This window comes from Fistularia commersonii, chromosome 28, assembly GCF_037954325.1.
Source record: "Fistularia commersonii isolate RoL2024-O1a breed Wild chromosome 28, RoL_Fcom_v1.0, whole genome shotgun sequence".
Taxonomy (NCBI): Eukaryota; Metazoa; Chordata; class Actinopteri; order Syngnathiformes; family Fistulariidae; genus Fistularia; species Fistularia commersonii.
In genome coordinates this window covers 12,082,465-12,102,107 of record NC_141311.1, presented here as the reverse complement: position 1 = coordinate 12,102,107, position 19,643 = coordinate 12,082,465, and the positions used below count along the sequence as shown (strand labels likewise).

General features: G+C 38.3%; 1 protein-coding gene, 1 long non-coding RNA gene and 1 pseudogene across 2 annotated transcripts; 1 reads left to right on the top strand and 2 right to left on the bottom strand.

The window, feature by feature from the left end:
* Positions 1–1,019: 1,019 nt before the first annotated feature.
* e2f5 (E2F transcription factor 5) lies at positions 1,020–6,293 on the top strand. Its single transcript, XM_086175994.1, has 8 exons — positions 1,020–1,281; positions 2,398–2,507; positions 2,747–2,908; positions 3,632–3,740; positions 3,986–4,304; positions 5,312–5,425; positions 5,666–5,704; positions 5,800–6,293. Exons 1-8 carry the CDS (start codon positions 1,153–1,155, stop codon positions 5,874–5,876), a joined length of 1,059 nt encoding a protein of 352 aa, XP_086032120.1. The 5' UTR covers positions 1,020–1,152; the 3' UTR covers positions 5,877–6,293.
* A 4,231-nt stretch (positions 6,294–10,524) lies between these two features.
* On the bottom strand, positions 10,525–13,733 carry LOC147217632 (uncharacterized; annotated as a pseudogene).
* A 2,539-nt stretch (positions 13,734–16,272) lies between these two features.
* LOC147217631 (uncharacterized) lies at positions 16,273–17,489 on the bottom strand. Its single transcript, XR_015108958.1, has 3 exons — positions 17,326–17,489; positions 16,897–16,998; positions 16,273–16,707 (listed from the first exon to the last, which is right to left on the bottom strand). It is a non-coding gene; the product is annotated as an uncharacterized LOC147217631 (long non-coding RNA).
* Positions 17,490–19,643: the final 2,154 nt, after the last annotated feature.

Genomic DNA, 19,643 nt, shown 5'->3' with positions numbered 1-19,643 from the left:
TGTGAATAAGTGCATAAAACACAGAGCAAAACAGTTCTAAAAAAAAACAGTAGAAAGTCTGACCAAAAAATGCCAAAGTAATGACTTACCTTTAACTTTTCTAAACAACATAAATGAAAAACCAAATAATAATACCATTTCCGTACAAAACTCCCTTAAATATTCTTGGCCACAAATAAAGGGAAATAATCCTGTTCATTGTGAAATAACAATTCTCTGGAGGGCAAACTTTTATTTTTCTTTGTGTAAATAGAAATACAACTGCAAAAATACAGTTAAATAAGAAAAGAGCAACATTTGAGTAAGACAACTGTAGGCTACAGTTGTGCAAATGTGACTTAGCAATGGTGATAAGTTACAATCACAGTGATAAATTGGCATTCAGGAAAACAAGCTTGCACTTCTTTCCAGGACTAGTCAGTTTCATCTTGGAAAAATTCCTCTCCAATGAAACTGAACTTGCCACACAATGCAGTCTTTTCTTCATAATTTCCAACTATTCTTGAAAAAATGGTGCGAGATGTCAATTCAGGGGGTCAACAGTTCGTCCAGGAGCTGCTCCTCCAGCGTTCCCTCTGTTGAGGGGTTTTGGACCATTTGACCCGCTTCTCAAAATCGTCCCAAATCACCAGCACTGACTACCAGGAAAGAGTCACCTGTAGATTAAGCTTTAGTGTTGATTTTGCTTTTGGTAATTCAACAAAATTCCATTAAATTACATAAACGGAGGGAGGTAGAGCGCTCGTCTTTGGAACTGAACATCCTGGTTCAATTCCGATTGCGTTGTTGAGCAAGACACTAACTTGTGGACATCCATGATTGGGTTCATTGTAGAAAACCAATTTAATAAAGGATAAATGTTTACAATTAAAGTCCCAGCCCTACCCTCTATTTTCACCCATTTCGCCCTCAAAAGTTGAAGGGCGGGGTCATCTGCTGTAATTGAGGGTCGAGTGGGGGGAGCGTGACAAGCGTTGCTGTGGCAGCCACAACCCAAACGCAACGGTCACACTTTGAGGAATCCAGCCGCGCGGTGTCCGCGTAGTCTGACGCACGTATCTAAATCTATACTATATATGGTAAATTTGTGGACTCACGCATGTGAGCCACTCTTCTAAAAGGAAAAGTAAAGCGTGTTTTTACTGAAAGAAAATGGATTTTGGCAAAACGGAGAGCGTCCGCTCGACACCGAGTCGCCACGAGAAAAGTTTGGGTCTTCTCACGATGAAGTTTGTCAATCTGCTAAAGGAGGCAAAGGATGGCGTTCTTGATTTGAAAGTGGTCAGTTAAATGTATAGATCAGCCTCAATATTGCTTTCTTTTGTTGTTGTGCTTTCGAAGCAGTCACCAGATGTGAACAAAGGATGGTCAGTCTCAAATGGGCCTCGTCAGGTGCACCAGTTTTTTCTCCAGGTGGCGTCATGTTAGCTAGCCGCCATTGCTGACATTTTTAGGGAAAGCGCTTGCTTAAATTAAAACAAACAAAAAAAAGTTTATAGACGCGGTGTTTGGTTTTCCAGGCGAGGTGCTACAAGTGTATTTTATAACTTTAATTTTCACTTAATTTGACATGACAAGGAGGCATGGGTCCGGAGTAACATTTGAAATAAGCCTTGGAGCTTGTGTTATATTCATTTAGCATTATTGTGGCAGTAAGGCAGTTTAATTGACATTAAAATCATGAGAAGTCAAATCCCAAATACAAAGAATATATCAAAATAATGTAAAAACAGCAATTCGTAATGACGAGTTTTGAGATTTTCAAAATAGCCGAGCAAAAGGTTCAGCTGGCTAAATGATGACTAATGGAAAAATAAAAGTTAGAATTGACGAAAAAGTATATGTTCAATCTAATGACGCTTGATTACCACTGAATAAAATTAAAAGAGAAAAATCAATCGTAATAAGGACTCCAGACATTCAGAAACGTATAAATTGAGCTTCAGATTTATTAATACTACACCCTTCACAATATCATAAATTAGTTAAGTCACAGATGCTTTTGTAATGCTGATGACCTTGAATATAAAGCCTGCCAAGGCTTTTCACTTGTTAAAATTGCCTCCTGCTGATTTGGTTGCTACACGTACCATTCAAGTAAAGCAACTTGTTTTGACTTGATAGGTTTATTCATTTTTATGTTTTTTTCATCACAGCATTTAACTCTGCAAACATGTTAAATTCTTTTCCCTCTCTTCTCAGCTATTTGATGGTTCGCCTCTGTAGAGGAGCATGAATTATTCTTGTGCAGGCGAAGATGCTAAATTTACATAATTCTCGTTATGTCACAAACTTGCTGAAAAATATTGCTCTCCTGATTCGCGTATTGTCTATGATGTATCTTTTCTACCATGCTACTTAATAAACCTCTCTATGGATGTTTTCCCAAATGATCAGGCTGCTGACAGCTTGGCAGTCAAACAGAAGAGGCGGATTTATGACATCACCAATGTCCTGGAAGGCGTGGGGCTGATAGAGAAGAAAAACAAGAATATAATCCAGTGGAGGTTTTAAAAAAAACTCTTCTTCTTTCTTAACCTCACATTTTTAATTGCTTGAAATGTGATCAGGTACATCAGTTGCGATTTTAATCTCAACAGAAATGTTTAAGATAGTAAGCACTTAGTTGTATACCTTACATGATTCTCATGAATCAAATCCTGCCAGAATAGTTTGGGGTATATTTGTACTAATTTAACCAGGGGTTTTCTTATGTACATTTCCTCTTTATTGTCTTCATGCCCAGGGGGGATGACATGGGAAGTGAAAGCCAAGAGGTTATGGAACAGCTAAAAAGTCTGAAAGCTGAGATCGCTGAACTAGAGGACAAAGAGAGAGAGCTGGACAAGCAGAAGGCATGGCTGGAGGAGGACATGAAACGCATTAACAATGATCCTAATGCCAGCAGATATCCTTTCCTGCTGAAAAAAAATATTCTGTTACAATCTAATTTTCAAATTTTATGGTAGCAACACTACAGAGTTGAAGAAGTGCCTTGGAACTAAAGAAGCCTCTCAGATGAGTGGTAGTGAAAAGTCTTCAAGAAAATCATCCAGTTGCTACAACAAAATTTGAAAAAGAGAACCATGACCTGGATGATTTTGAATCTTCACAGACAGATTCAGTATAATATTGGCTTTTACTATTGTTTCAAGTAACACCAGTGTTCAGACAGCATCTAATATTAATCGTTATTGATCTCTTTGCTTTAACACTTCATGATAAGAAAGACTGAAACCAAATATTTTTTATAAACGCAGCATAATACACTTCTCTTGAATCCACTTAACATTTGATAAACATTTTTAAGTGAGTCAATTTTTTACATGTTTATGATTATTTTGTATATGTCGCTTTACTATTTGAAATGTTGCATGTAAGAGTTTGTCATTTCAGTTCTCTTGACATTGTATTTATTCTTTTGAAAGGTAAAAATATCCCTACTTGTTCCTCTTTACCACTATTCACTAATTTAATAGCCAAAATCCTATCAAGGAAGGATTATTAATAGAATACCTATTGTCTGTCTCCTGTAAAATCCAGGCTATCTTGAATAGTGCAACGCTCAGCCATGTTTATCTGTCATTGTTTCACACGTAGCCCTTTTTCAATTTCCTTAACACATCATTACTTATAAATTTGTTACTCATGAAGATATCTGCAACGCATTCAATGAAGACACTCTTCTTGCTGTTGTGGCCCCTGTGGGAACTCAGTTAGAGGTGCCATTACCTGAAACGGTTGGTTAGTTAATAAACGTTTGACATTTTTTTTACATTTAATTTAGATGTGCCATTTTCTTTGACATTATTCAAACCCTAGTCAGTCATCACAGACACAAGTTTTGAAAATATTATTCCCATTAATTTTTGCAATGAAAAAGTTAGAAAATTGAATTCTAATTGAGCTTATCTGCTTGAGCTCAGACACTGCCCTAATTTTGGCTTATCGCTGATGGTGTGATCTCCACATTGCTTCATCTCAGGGCCAGAGTGGTCAGAAGAAGCACCAGATAAACCTACGCAGCCAGACAGCTCCCATCCAGGTCATGCTCATCAACAGGGATTCAGACTACAACGTACCTGTTGTCTTCCCAGTGCCACCCACTGATGAGATCTGTTCAATGCCAACTCCACCCAGCACCCCAGCCAGGCTGCAGAGGGTGCCTGTCTCAGTGGCTCACTACTTCACATCTAACTCCACCTCATCTTGTTGCAAATGGCATCCCCACTCAGACCGCCAGAAGGTGCTGCCAGAGAATGAAGTCCTGACGCCAATGTCTACCCCACCTCGTCCACACATGGGTAAGGGCAAATTCATGCTCCTCTTAATGTGGAGCAGGTGTACTTGGTAAAACCTGCCCTGACTGCAGGATAAGTGGTGTAGATAATTATTAATCAATGTATTGGGCATTTGGTGTGCATAGCTGAATTGAGGCTGCATAAAGTGAATATATTGGTAGACGGATGCTGGAATTAGAGCTGCCAGGCAGGAGGTCTAGAGGAAAACCAAAGAGAAGATTTATAGATGTAGTGAGAGAGACTATGATGCTAGTTGGTGTGAGAGAGGAGGATACAAAGAATAGGGTTAGACGGAGAAGGTTGGTTTGCTGTGGCAACCTCTGAAGGGAAAGGCCGAAAGGAGAAGAAAGAAGAGGAAGCAGTCTGTTGCTTCCCACTGATTTCTCTGTACAGAGTTATCCTATGTCCATATTAAGTCCTGGCATATTTTCCCTTTGAAACCATAATGGCTAAAATCTGAAATAAGACTGAGCAGTAGTTATGTTTGCAGCTTATCATAAAAAAACAAACCATTGTGCTAATGTAGTTCACAAAACTAAACTTTTGTCATTGTTACAGTGGCAACATGATTGGAACAGATTCAACAGATATGCTAAATTTAAAATATGAAAACTCACGCAGTCAGCCATTTTCAATAAACCAGAGATATGACATTTGTACCGTTAAACTTGTTATTTTTGGTCATTTTTAGAAAGTAGACAAAAATGGAGGGCAGTTTCCTAAAAACTTTCAGTGTTTGTAAAAATACATCAAAGCTTTTTTATCTTTTTTTATTTTTATCTTTTTTTATCTTTTAATTAACACTATAGATTACACGGAAAACTTAAGATATAAGTTGGATACCTGTAAAGATTGTTAGTCATCCGGTTTACAGTATCTGTTGTTAAACATTATGGCAACTAGACTTTGTTAATTTCTTCAGAATTCCAACACTCCTGGGGCTTGTATACCACTGGAAATTTGGGAAGTACAGCTAACATCTCTGGTCAAACTTCCTATCTCCTGGGCAGAGTTTCCCGCTGAGCTTCAATCAATTTTTGAGCACCACCAAAAGGACCTTGCTGGCCCAGAAAGTCAGCCACTATTGGACACATTTGAGGATCAGATGAAGTGCAACAGACATGGTGAGGGATGTGCACTATCATAATAGTCTCTAATTGCAACCAACAATGAGACTTTATCACATTTGTCTTAGTTACACTTTTGTTGAGCCTTTTCGATAGATTTCACCTCAATTTGCCTATCCTACTGATCCTGATATATTTTTTGATTCTTTATCCTTATTTCATGGTCAGTAATCATCCATAAAATTGTTCACCTCCTTGGGATGAAAGTTTGTACAAAGATTTATTTTGTACTTGCAGATGGTGTTGATCTAATTGATGAGCTGATGTCCACTGATGGCAAGTATTTCCAAATCTGTTTTAGTATGATGAAAAGGGTAGAAATCTAGTTGTGAATATTTAAATACACTTACTTTTTGCATATTTGTTCACAGACATGGGCTACAGCTTCAATCTGGATGGAAATAATGAAGTGTCCGACATCTTTGACGTCAAGATTCTTAATTACTGATGACTGACAGGGAGATTTGATTATACAATCTCAGGAACCACCAATATCCTTCTTAAGAAGGTAGTTCGCAATTATATGTATTGATTGTAAAAATTGCACAGTTTATGCAATAGTGTGCCACTATCGACACAGGTCATTCCTCTGAAAATGTTACCACTGCTATGTTCCAGCCATGGTTTACAGGGTAAATGTATACATAGAAATAAGTTGCATATGTGAATGTAAGCCAGGATAAATCCTTCCTGACTAAACATGTCTACTCATGAGCCAAGTGCGGAGGACAGCCTCTGATATGAGGATTACTGCCTCGTTTCCTGTCAACATTTGGAACTGTGACAGTGGTATGCTTAAACTGACATTTACAGCAGGTCATATTTATACAGTATTGACACTTTTACAAATATTTGAGTGGGTATAACAATGGGACAGTGTCTCTATTGCATATAAAGCATCATATGATAGCCTCGAACAACTTTCCCTGCTGAATATGATTTATAAGGTAGATTGTAAATAATGAGTGACTATTTTGTTTAGAATGTTGTCATGTTCTCATTAGAAAATGCCAGAAAGATTTATTTTCTTAAGTGCTGTGCCTATTGTTCTAGGCCTCTAAGATTTGGTTTCATAAACTGGTATCATTATAGTTCTGCATTCAAATAAGTACTTTTACTAACTTTAAGAGAAAAAGTTATTGGTTCTATTTTGTTAAACTTAAGATTGTTGGTTCATATTTTTGTATATTTATCAGGTTTTGATTCCCGGAAGTTGTTTTTGTTAAATTATTTGCACTTTTTTTTCAAAATGTTATGTAAATTGTCAACTTTCCCTTTGACTAAAGATGTACATTTCCTAAGGAAGTATGGAAACCAGATTCCTGTTTGAATTACAATTTTTTTGTTGAACTGAATGTTTTGTTCACTCACTAGATGGCATCCATCCATTCATCCATCCATCTTCTTCCGCTCATCCTGCATTCAGGGTCGCAAGGGATGATGGAGCCTATCTCAGCTGTCATCGTGCGAGAGGCAGGGTACACCCTGGATCTGGTTGCCAGTCAATCGCAGGGCCACATATATAGACAAACAATCATTGACTCACTCATTCAGGGCAATTTTTCCCATTTTTTTCCATTGAACCAGGGTCCTTTGTGCTGTTAGGCGGAGGTGCAAACCACTGCGCCACCGTGCTGCCCTCACTAAATGACAATCCTGGGTAAATGTTCTCTACACCAAATGCCAGATATCCAACATCTGATTCGTTGCCTCTTCTTTAGAAGAAGGAAACCAACATATACAGTCAATATAATCAGAACTACCAAGTACTCTGTTCCTGTCATTAATTCACAGCTGTGGAACTGCAAAGACCAGTCCAAATCAGTGAGTTTTGTTGGATCCTTGCTTTCAAAATTGAATTGACTACCTAAATGGGTAGATACACATATTTACATTTATACACATATGAAAAGCAAAGTCAAGTCCTCCAAACACTGAAGACCTTTTGAAGCTGGATGTGTAAGCAGTTCCATCTGTTTAAAACCATCCTGATGGTTGGTTCAATATGTAAAATAATTGTTAAGGGTTAAGTTTATCGCGCAGAGCTGGGATATAAATATTCACAATATGTAACAGCGGGGTACAGGCGCAGTTGCGACACCACCGCTCCTGCACTAAGAGAGAAACATCAGTTTGAACAACTGAGGCTGTGGCAGCATTATCTGATGGCAGAATAATTACAATTTTTATAATTTATCCTTTATCCCCATGGGAAAATGCATTCTCTGCAATTAACCCATCACCATGAATAGTAGGCCGCCATCCACCAGCGCCAGGGGAGCAGGTAGGAGCTCAGTGCCTTGCTCAACAACACTCCGACAGACTAGGAGGATGGAGCTGGTACTTATGAAGAGTTGACTGTCAATGAAGAGATGCAGGCGTCATCTGAGCAGATTGAGCTGTGATACAATATCAGTTGGATTTGTTTTGATATAAGTGGTATATAATGAATCCACTTTTGTATTTTCAGTTTCTTTTGAATTACATCCATGATTTAATTTATACATACAAGTTACCGGTAATTATTCAAATTGACAAAAGTTAATGATCAATCAGTTGGTTCTGTACTTAAAGGTGACTCGGTGTTAGTGAATTTTATAATTATTTTTCATGGGTTTATATTGTTTTCTACAGCCAAGATGTGTCAAGGCCCCCGGTATTAGTGTTTCTAACTATTCACACAGAATATGTCCAATTGATAGCATTGCACTACTGTAGTCATTAAGAACAACGGGTACATGAGGGTGAATATTTGTTGGTTTCCAAGGACCCACTATTCAAATGACATGACTGTCCCTTCATCATCTGCTGCAGTGTCTCCTCCCTGTCTTCTCTTCCTCCTCCCCAAATTGCTTTTCCCGCTTTTATCATGCAGGAAAACTCCATGAAAGTGTAGATTAGTGGGTTCAGGACAAAGTGGATGAGGATCAGACGCCAACCTGAGTCCCCTGGTCAAGCGCATTACTCAGCCTGCAGTGGCTCATTACATCATATGCATGGTCCATGGCCTAGTACGTCTTGGGAATGTAGCAGGTGATGTGGTAATTCAGTGACCCTCTACTGTCAGGATCATTGGAAGGGCTCTCCCCCTCTCAACTCTGTTCACAGTTGAGGTTCTTTATTTCTCGTCCTATATTCCAATAGCAGATCATCATTACCAGGTTGGAAATCAGAAATCCCAGCAGCAACTCTAATCTCGAGGAGAACTTTCCATCCATGAAGCATATAAATATGATGCTTTGAATCCACAGACTGGGATAGCCTTATGTCCTCATCTGGGAACATCAGTGATCAGGTGGAGACTGTCTCATCCTACATCTCCTTAATAAGGAGGTCAAGTGTGCCATTAAAACTACCAAGCTGAAATATAAAAACAAGGTGTGGTATGTACCTTAGTGGTAGAGCGCATGCTTTGCATGTATGAGGTCCTGGGTTCAATCCCCGGCATCGGCGTCTGTCAAATGACTGCAATGTAATGTGCACAAGGTGTTTGGCAGGGCATCAAGAACATGGCCTCAGTGAAAACTCTCCCAGTCATTCACCCATTCAGATGTCAGGGAACAACTCAAAATCACTCCACCACATGATTTGAGGTTGCTGAATTTGGAACCTATTTTCAAGAACGGGGAAAGAAGATAGCTATCTCCAAGTCTGTTGCAGTACTTTGTATGATTTAATGGGAGTGAGAGCATTAATGGGAGTTTGTCTTGGTAAGAAGTGGAAAAGTACAGGCAAATAAGGTGGTAGCAGAAAATTGTCTAAAGGCCACCAGGAGCAGTTCCCAGCCAGAACCACCAGCAGACAAACATTACATAACTAGAAGAAAGACAGAGTCCTGCAAAAGTGTCCACCTTCTCACAGAGGTAGGAAACGCCATCGTAGCTAAATGTGAAACTCATGTTTGCTTGGTAATAATAGTCTTCCGTCAAGATAGCCATTCCTTCAAACATGCGCCACAATACATGGTTTGCTATTTGGCAGCAGTGAGCTTGCATTATAATCGGGATGATTCTGTGAATTATAGCAGCAAGGATATGTAGGAAATTTCTTCAAGAATATTTTTTATACTGTACTATGAGATGCACCTCAGCAAGCAAAGATTTGAACATGTCAATTAAAGCAGAACTATCTGAAATTCCAGGAAATTGGAGGCACCCTTTTCATTATTTACTTGATGTATAATTTATAGTGACATTATAATTATCAATACAGTTATTCATGAAGCACATTTGATTGATCATAGTGTTGGTCAAGCAAGAAATAGAAGGAAATGAAAAATACTTAATGCATTGCTACCTATTCGCCTATACAGTATATAGTGTATGTGTTTATATATGCACATATAATGCAGCCTCAGGGCGGCACTGGCCCGTGCCTCTCCAAGCCTGCCTTGGGGGGGCACGGAGCAGTGTCTCCCTGTGCCGGTCCCAAGCCCGGATAAATGCAGAGGGTTGCGTCAGGAAGGGCATCCGGCGTAAAACTTTTGCCAAAACCAAATATGCGAGACAACCAAAACTATACCATACCGGATCGGTCGCGGACCGGGTTAACAACGACCGCCATTGGTACTGATGACCTACAGGGTACTAATGGAAATTGGGCTACTGTGGGTCGAAGAACAAGAACAAGAAGAAGAGGAGGAGTGCGTGTTCGGAAGCAGAGAGAGAGGAGGAAGGGAAAGAGTCTGGGACTGAGAGTAGGGACTTTGAATGTTGGGACTATGACAGGAAAAGGTAGAGAGCTGGTCGACATGATGCAGAGAAGGAAGGTGGATATACTGTGTGTCCAGGAGACCAGGTGGAAAGGTAGTAAGGCTAGAAGCTTAGGAGCAGGCTTTAAGTTGTACTATTATGGTACTGACAAGAAGAGAAATGGAGTAGGAGTTATCTTGAAGGAGGAGTTTGTTAGGAACGTCCTAGAGGTGAAAAGAATGTCAGATAGACTTATGAGTCTGAAACTGGAAATCGAAGGTGTGATGCTCAATGTTGTTAGTGGCTATGCCCCGCAGGTGGGATGTGAATCTGAAGAGAAGGAGAAGTTCTGGAATGAGTTAGATGAAGTGATGCAGAATATTCCCAGAAATGAGAGAGTGGTCATTGGTGCAGACTTCAATGGACATGTTGGTGAAGGCAATAGAGGGGATGAAGAAGTGATGGGCAGATTTGGTATCCAGGATAGGAATGCAGAGGGACAGATGGTGGTAGATTTTGCAAAAAGGATGGAAATGGCTGTAGTGAACACCTTTTTCCAGAAAAAACAGGAACATAGGGTAACTTATAAGAGCGGAGGTAGGAGCACGCAGGTAGACTACATCTTGTATAGACGAGGTAACCTGAAAGAGATTAGTGACTGCAAAGTAGTTGTAGGTGAGAGTGTAGCCAGACAGCATAGGATGGTGGTTTGTAGGATGACTCTGGTGACAAGGAAGATGAAGAGGACAAAGGCAGAGCAGAGGACAAAATGGTGGAAGCTGAAAAGGGAGGAGTGTTGCATGGTTTTCAGGGAGGAGTTGAGAAAGGGTCTGGGTGGTCAGGGTGAGCTTCCAGATGATTGGACAACTACAGCTAGTGCTATCAGGGAGACAGGTAAAAGAGTACTTGGTGTGTCATCTGGAAGGAAAGTAGATAAGGAGACTTGGTGGTGGAATGAGGAAGTGCAGGAGTGTATACAGAGAAAGCGGTTAGCGAAGAAGAAGTGGGATACTGAGAGAACTGAAGAGAACAGACAGGAGTTCAGGGAGGTGCGGCGAAAGGTAAAGATAGAGGTAGCAAAGGCAAAACAAAGGGCTTATGATGACTTGTATGCTCGGTTGGATAGTAAGGAGGGTGAGAATGATCTATACAGGTTGGCGAAACAGAGAGATAAAGATGCAAAGGATGTACAACAGGTCCGGGTGATAAAGGACAGAGAGGGAAATGTATTGACAGATGCTAGAAGAGTGATGGGAAGATGGAAAGAGTACTTTGAAGAACTGATGAATGTGGAAAATGAAAGAGAGGCAAGGGTAGAAGAGGTGACTATTGTAGACCACAAAGTAGCAAAAATTAGTAAAAGTGAAGTGAGGAAGGCATTGAAGAGGATGAAGAGTGGAAAAGCAGTTGGTCCTGATGATATACCTGTGGAGGTGTGGAAGTGTCTAGGAGAGGCAGCGGTAGATTTTCTGACTAGATTATTCAACAGGATCTTAGAGAGTGAGAAGATGCCTGAAGAATGGAGACAAAGTGTGATGGTGCCTATTTTTAAGAATAAAGGGGATGTGCAGAATTGTGGCAACTACAGAGGGATAAAGTTGATGAGCCATACAATGAAGTTATGGGAAAGAGTAGTGGAAACTAGACTGAGAGCAGAAGTCAGCATTTGTGAACAGCAGTATGGCTTCATGCCTAGGAAGAGTACTACAGATGCAGTATTTGCGTTGAGAATGCTAATAGAAAAGTACAGAGAAGGCCAGAGGGAGTTGCACTGCGTTTTTGTAGACCTAGAAAAAGCATATGACAGGGTGCCAAGAGAGGAGCTCTGGTATTGTATGAGGAAGTCTGGAGTGGCAGAGAAGTATGTTGGACTGGTGCAGGACATGTATGCTAGCTGTGAGACACTGGTACGGTGTGCTGTAGGGGTAACAGAGAAGTTCAAGGTGGAGGTGGGACTCCATCAGGGATCAGCACTGAGCCCCTTCTTGTTCGCAATGGTGATGGATAGGCTGACAGATGAGGTTAGACAGGAATCCCCATGGACCATGATGTTTGCGGATGACATTGTGATCTGTAGTGAGAGCAGACAACAGGTAGAGGAAAATCTAGAGAGGTGGAGGTATGCTCTGGAAAGGAGAGGAATGAAAGTTAGTCGCAGCAAGACAGAATATATGTGTGTGAATGAGAGGAACTCGGGTGGAGCGGTGAGGCTACAGGGAATGGAGATCAAGAAGCTGGAGGATTTCAGGTACTTAGGGTCAACAGTCCAGAGCAACGGAGAGTGCGGAAAAGAGGTGAAGAGACGGGTCCAAGCAGGTTGGAATGGGTGGAGAAAAGTGTCAGGGGTACTATGTGATAGAAGACTATCGGCCAGAATAAAAGGAAAGGTGTACAAGACAGTGGTGAGACCAGCGATGATGTATGGACTAGAAACTGTTACAATGACCAAAAGACAGCAGGCAGAACTAGAGGTTGCAGAGATGAAGATGTTGAGGTTCTCTTTGGAAGTGACCAGGATGGATAGGATCAGGAATGAATCTATCAGAGGGACGGCACATGTTCGATGTTTTGGAGAGAAGGTCAGAGAAGCCAGACTGAGATGGTTCGGTCATGTACAGAGAAGAGATAGTGAATATATTGGTAGACGGATGCTGGAATTGGAGCTGCCAGGCAAGAGGTCTCGAGGAAGACCAAAGAGAAGATTTATGGACGTAGTGAGAGAGGATATGAAAGTAGCTGGTGTGAGAGAGGAAGATACAGAGAATAGGGTTAGATGGAGAAAGTTGACTCGCTGTGGCGACCCCTAACGGGAAAAGCCGAAAGAAGAAGAAGAAGAAGAAGAAGTTTATATATGCACATATATATATACAAGTGATATATATTGATATATATATGTGTGTGTGTATATGTATATATATATATATATATATATATATATATATATATATATATATGTATGTATATATATATATGTATATACATATATACACACACACACACACAAATATATAAATATATTGCACAACTTGTGAATAATTAAGCAATTCCAATATATGCCCATGAGTGTGATATGACAAGTCATTGCATAATTGGCTGAGGTGTTGTATTGACAAATGTAGATATTGTTGTATTGACAAAAAATTATGGATATTGTCCATGCTAAGCAATTTACTGCACGTGGGGTAATGTTGTGTACCACCATCCTCCTCCAGTTAACATTTAAGTATCTATTTACATTTAAGTGTTTTATAGTTACAAAATTGGGGCAGCCCCCCATGTAAGATAATACATTTGGATCACTTGAAAACTAAAGAAAAATGAATCTACAGAATCGACAAATCTCATAAAATGCATCTTGTTGTTAGTTGCAAGAGATGGTGACATCAGAAAGTGTGAAATGTAAGCAGTTTGCAACTCAGACACCAGGCCTACCTTCAGTGACTGCTTCTGCTTGCACTCGCAAAAGAGCAGGCTCCTAGTTCTCCTAGAAATCTTTGGTGACTTGGAGGAGAAAAATCACGTGAGATGACTCGCTCATTAGTAAGCTTCAGTTTTAAATAAACTGGTGAAGATGTTTCCTCGAAGATAAAGAGAGTATGCTGGCAGCGTGTCATTACTGCATTTCATTATACCAAATAAGGAACGTGAAGGGAAAGAAAAGCAGAACCCTCACTTTGCCTGCCAAAGCAAGTATTTTAAACAACGCTGAAAATCTGTAAACTCTCTCGGCACAGTTTCATCAGATCAGGTTTGTTGATCACAGAACACTGCGGCTAAAACCACAAGGAATGGAGAAAATAACACTAAGCGTTGTGTGAATTGTGAAAATACAAAAACAAACTTATCATATCCTATCATGAGAAATCCATCAACATTTTAGGGCCTAAGTATTATATGTACATGAAATCTATGGAATCTATTGATTATATATTTTTCAATTTAAGACAACATTGGTGAACAAAGAAGTGCTGGTAAGCGACTGTTCCCATGTCTACTGCAAACACTTTTTAATGAAAACCAGATCTGTCCAGAGCTTTCTTTCTTTGTCACAGACCTGAAGTTATTATGCAGTTATGTCTGGACTGTGCCATTCACTATGTCAGGTAAAACAAAGATTGGTTGTCTTGGGTGTTCCAATTTTTGGTTTCTTTTCAGGCAAATGTGAATTAATGCTTGTCACAGATAATAAGAGAACAAAAGTAGCTTCACTTACTGCAGAATGTCATGACTTTGTGATTGAACTTCTAGATTTTAACTCAAACAGAGCTGTCAATGCTTCAAATGAAATTGAAATATAGTTGGTTTTTAATTTATGAACCAACATCTTTACAACCAAGTAATGGTGTTCATGGTTTACGGATAATATCGGTGATTCACCCTATCAGTGATTTGAATAGTGAGTGAATTGTGCTCCTCCTTAAGCAAAGGACTTGGATTGCCAAGACAATGCAAGAGTCAGTAACATTTGTGAGGAGCTCTCGGCTCGTTGAGCAAATACAAATTTAGCAGTATCCGGAAAAAGTAATTGTTTACCCTGAAAACTGATCACCATAAATATAAGGTAAATACTTATAATAATATGTTATTAAAGCAAACAAGACTGTGCAGACTTGAATATTTAGGTAGGTTTCCCACAGGTTCTTAGTTGTATGCTAACCTCAGATGGTTTTTGGGTATTTATCTTGCTGGTGTTTAACAGATTTTTAAAAGATCAATTCTTTCAATCTATTCAATTAATTTTCAGATGATGATAAAACATAATTTCTGATTTTTTTCATAAAATATAACATATAAATAATTTTATGACAATATATAGCAATATATATGGCAATATATCAGTATAAATAACCAGTGCCATAACAAGTATAAAATTAGGAGTCCCCTCTTTGATGGGTGGTTAAAAAGACATATGAGGTCGATCAAAACTGGCAATACACAGATCCAGATCCAGGCTTCTGTGCTGGAGCTCCTTCTACCTCCTTTACTTTTCTGCTCATATCAGCACAAATGATGTCCCAAGAAAACAACAACTGACTAGTCCCAGAGAGAGCATCTGTTAAATAAATGGATATTGGACAGCAATAATGCATAAATGTATTGTTAGCATTATATTGTAAACAATAACACTTACGGACAGCGGAAAATAACATTTCAGCCATAATGCTCCAATTCTTGTAAAAAATGAACAAGTAAATAAACCACAAAGGCAACTGACACCATCTTGTGGTCATATTATATTAGTCCTGGAATGACATTGGATCATCTTTTTTTTTCTTTTTCTACTGAACAAAAGACCTTGCTTTAAACATGTTTAAATGAAAAGAGCTATAGCCGTTTTTCCCTGTTTATTTAAATTTAACGGATTAGTAATTCCACCACGAACCTGAGTGCAGGCTAAGTGGGAGATGATGGTTAGTTCGTAATTCGTTCAATTTTAAACCATTAAATAATTATCCTTTTTTTTTTACAGGGACGAAATGTTGGTGTTGATTGATCATTAATTTTATATTGATATCTGACTGTCAGATGGAATCGTAATTACTAAAGACATGTACCAGCACCTTTTTTGTTTTGAAGATACACAAGGTTGAGTGAAAGGTTCAGAACTTCTAATTACTTATCATTTTAATATTTTTGACATGAGAACCAAAATATAAAATACATTCTTGTATTATTATAGTCCTGTTTCTAGGGCATAAAGCATCACTGGTCTCACCACTGTCTTGTACACCTTTCCTTTCACTCTGGCCGATAGTCTTCTATTGCATTGTAACCCTGACACTTTTCCCCACCCATCCCAGCCTACTTGAACAAGCCTCTTCACCTCTTTTCCACACTCCTCGTTGCTCTGGACAGTTGCCCCCAAGTACCTGTAATCATTCAACTTCTTGATTTCCACTTCCTGTAGCCTCACACTTGTTCTCTGCTCTCACCACAGATCACAATGTTTTCTGCAAACATCACGGTCCATGGAGATTTCTGTCTAACCTAATACAATGTCCTCAATTCTTCAAGAACATGTAATTATTGAAGCAAATATTTTTGTGTCCTATTTAAAATCTTTTTTTTTTCTCATCATATTGTTCTTTTCTCCTTTTATTGTATCATGCTCAAAAGACATACCACCAAACAGTAAAAAGACACACAAGCTCTAATTTGAAACCTTTATTCTTGAATTGGACTGTGATCACAATATGTTTTCCCAAATTGCATAAGCACTATAGTGCAGTGTAATATTTTCAACTTGATTTCCAGTCCTTGACATGATATATATATATATATATATATATATATAAGATCTATATAAGATCTATATATATACAGGTATCGTGTATATATCATATGTGTGTGTGTGTGTGTGTGTGTATATATATGTATAAGCGTGTGCGTGTGAGTGTGTGTATTTATATATATATATATATATATTTATATAGATCAAAATATTTAAAATGAAACACATATATATATATATATATATGTTTCATTTTAAATATTTTGATCCTTTTTTGCAAGGGAGAGCAGTTGGTCAGATTGCTGATGTTTCTTTGGTTTCCACAGGACATCATTCATCTTCGCCAGTCTTGGGGGCTGAGTAGCATAAATAAAAAAAAGAATGCCATGTTATTTATGGTATCGACCAGCTAGTCCTTGATGACATTTTGAAAATTAGATATCTATCTCCATGAATTTTAAGATTTTTTTTGTTCCCATTTGAAATATCAAAACGCAATCATTCAGAAATTTTGTGAGATTAAAAAAAAAGGAACATAACTTTACCTTATATATTCTTCCCAAAAGGCTACATCCTCCTCGTACCTTCAGACAGTTACTCCAGAGATACCTTCCCAACTTCTTGGGTCTTCTGTCTGCAGTCTGGAACTAAAACAAAATATATCTATACTTATATTGATGGCAGTTAATTTGCATAAGTTGTGTTTGAACAAATGGATCAAAAAGATTGAAATCGAAATACACCAAAAAAGAAAGGTAAAGATATTCAATGCAATATTCTCTGAGTACATTTCCATCTTGCTGTTTTTGTAGTATTCTAAATCATGTGTATCAAATGCAATTTAACTATATCTGGATAGACCCTCTGAAATTTTTATTTGACCTGTGTCATTGGGATCCACAATGAAATTACCAATAACATGTTTAAATTGAGGACTTAGTGTGACAAGTAAAGCTCCTTGGAAATGTTCTTACCACCTCAAGAGGTGACTGTTGAAGATGATCAATTCCCAGTGCAGCTGCATCTGTAAAAGGTAAAGCAGTGATGAACAGGTGAACCGTCAGAGCCAACAAAACCAGTAGCATACTCCTGTCCATGGTTTGATGAATGGAAGAGTTTTAGACAGTCAACAGCATGTAAACATTCAGTTCTTTATATAGTCACCACCAGCGAATCAGTCCATCAGTTGTCCGACCATAGATTTTTTATTGGCCAACACTACTTGCATCAGATGTCTGAGAAACTCTGTTTGCTGTAATTTTAGAAACTTTCCATGGTTTCGCATTACTGTGGTTTTACAAAAGAGGAAACAATTTTTCAATCCAAAAGAGTCATTACAATTTACAAATCAATTGTTTGATTGTACGCATTCATTTAATTATATTTAATTATATATGTGTGTATATATATATATATATATACATATACATATATATATTCTCTGGAAAGAGATGCAATTCGATAAACTTAAACAAAAGCACAAAGAATTTTGATTTTCATCGACGTTAATGAGTGTAATAATACAGAGGTTGCTGCAAAACAAAGTTTAGCACCCCTGTGTGTCAACAGTGTGTCAACTGTAAAGAGGTTGGACCGTCAATGTGCTATTTGAAGTTTCATTATATTTGCCAGGGACCGGCTAATGTCAAGGAATGTTGGTGGGTTTTTTTTTTCATTACTAAAATGAAGCGGGCCACTGTCAGAATCGAACCAGGGTCCTTCATGCTATTGGCCAAAGCACTAACCACCCGCAAGATTAAAAAAATAACTAACTAAACAGATACATAGTATTTACGTATTACATAGATATGGATATTTATTAGATTGATATTATATTTATGAAATTCAAACAGTCTCATCTCTACTTATCAAAGTATTTAACAGTAGTTCAGTCATTGCATGTAGAACCAAACACCATCACTGCATTGCAGAGCTCCCTAATTCTACACAAACACAAAAAGCACCATACTGGATGGATCATTTTAACTCTTCTGTCTAGTTGAGTACAAGTTAGAAAAATATACGGTTTATTATTGCTTACTCTACAAATACAGATTACCAAAAGGGACTGCCTGTGAAAATATTGCATCAATTTGTTTTACTGAAAATGACATGTGCTCAGCAAAGGTCGAGTTGTTTATGTCCTGCTGAGAAATTATCTGTTGTAACATCAGCTTGGTTACTTAACAGGTGCTTTCAGGCCAGACCTTGTTTTGACCTCAGATCTGTGAAATATTTGAAACAATACCCTTGAAATAACTGTGTCACCAAGGAGATTATTTCAAAAACAAATGATGAATCCTAAAAATGAAAAGCAGTCAAACAAATATAAACATCATCTTATGAGTCTGCACTTCTTAAGTTCTCTCTTCCTGTCAGATGTGTAATGCTTTACAAAGTGAAAAAAGGATATGTTGAATTGATTTTTTTCATATTTTCAGAACCTGTATGGATCCACGGGGTATTTAAGGGGCTACAAAATGATCTCAGAATCTCTATGTCTCAAACATATGTATTGTCATCCAAAATTTAAACTGTCAGTTTGCATTTTAATGTGGTGATTTTTTTTAAATCTGAATTTATGTGAATTTTGAAGAATCTACTAAGAAACTTTGTGAGTGTGTGTTTTACCAACAGCTTAACATGACATACTGACTGGTGACCAGTCCATGGTGTATTGTGCATCTGGCCCACTGTCAGCTGGTATTGTCTCTGGCCTCCACATGCATTACCCTGTATGCTGCTCAAGCACAGGATCACTTTTTTAAACTCCACTTATACATTTCAAAAAGCTGCAGTAGTTGTAAAGTCACAGACAACGCAGAGCTATAATTGATTTGACTATGTGTAGGCTTGCCAAATAATATATAAGCTTACAGGTCAAAACACAGGGCAGTTTCTGTTCCCATGTCTGACCAATACAAAACAATAATTGAGCACAGATCACAAAAGATTATTCATTGAGTAGAAAATCTCAAGGGTCTGATTAACTGCCCTAGCAATCTCTATGGTGGTGCCTCCACATTCTGCCTTGCCAGTAAGCAATGGTATAGAAGGTATAGGTTAGTGTATCACAAGTGTATGTATACAGCACAGTTAAAAAAAACACTTGGGCTTTTAATTGTCAAACTATAGCAAGCTGGCAAAACTTCCAAATTGTAAAAACACAAGCAGCTGGGAATTCTACCCCACAGGCCTCCCCATGACATACCACAACTTACCGTACATAATATTTATCTACTGACCTGTGTCTAATTTTTATTTTCTGTATAAGTCCAATATTTTTTTTTCA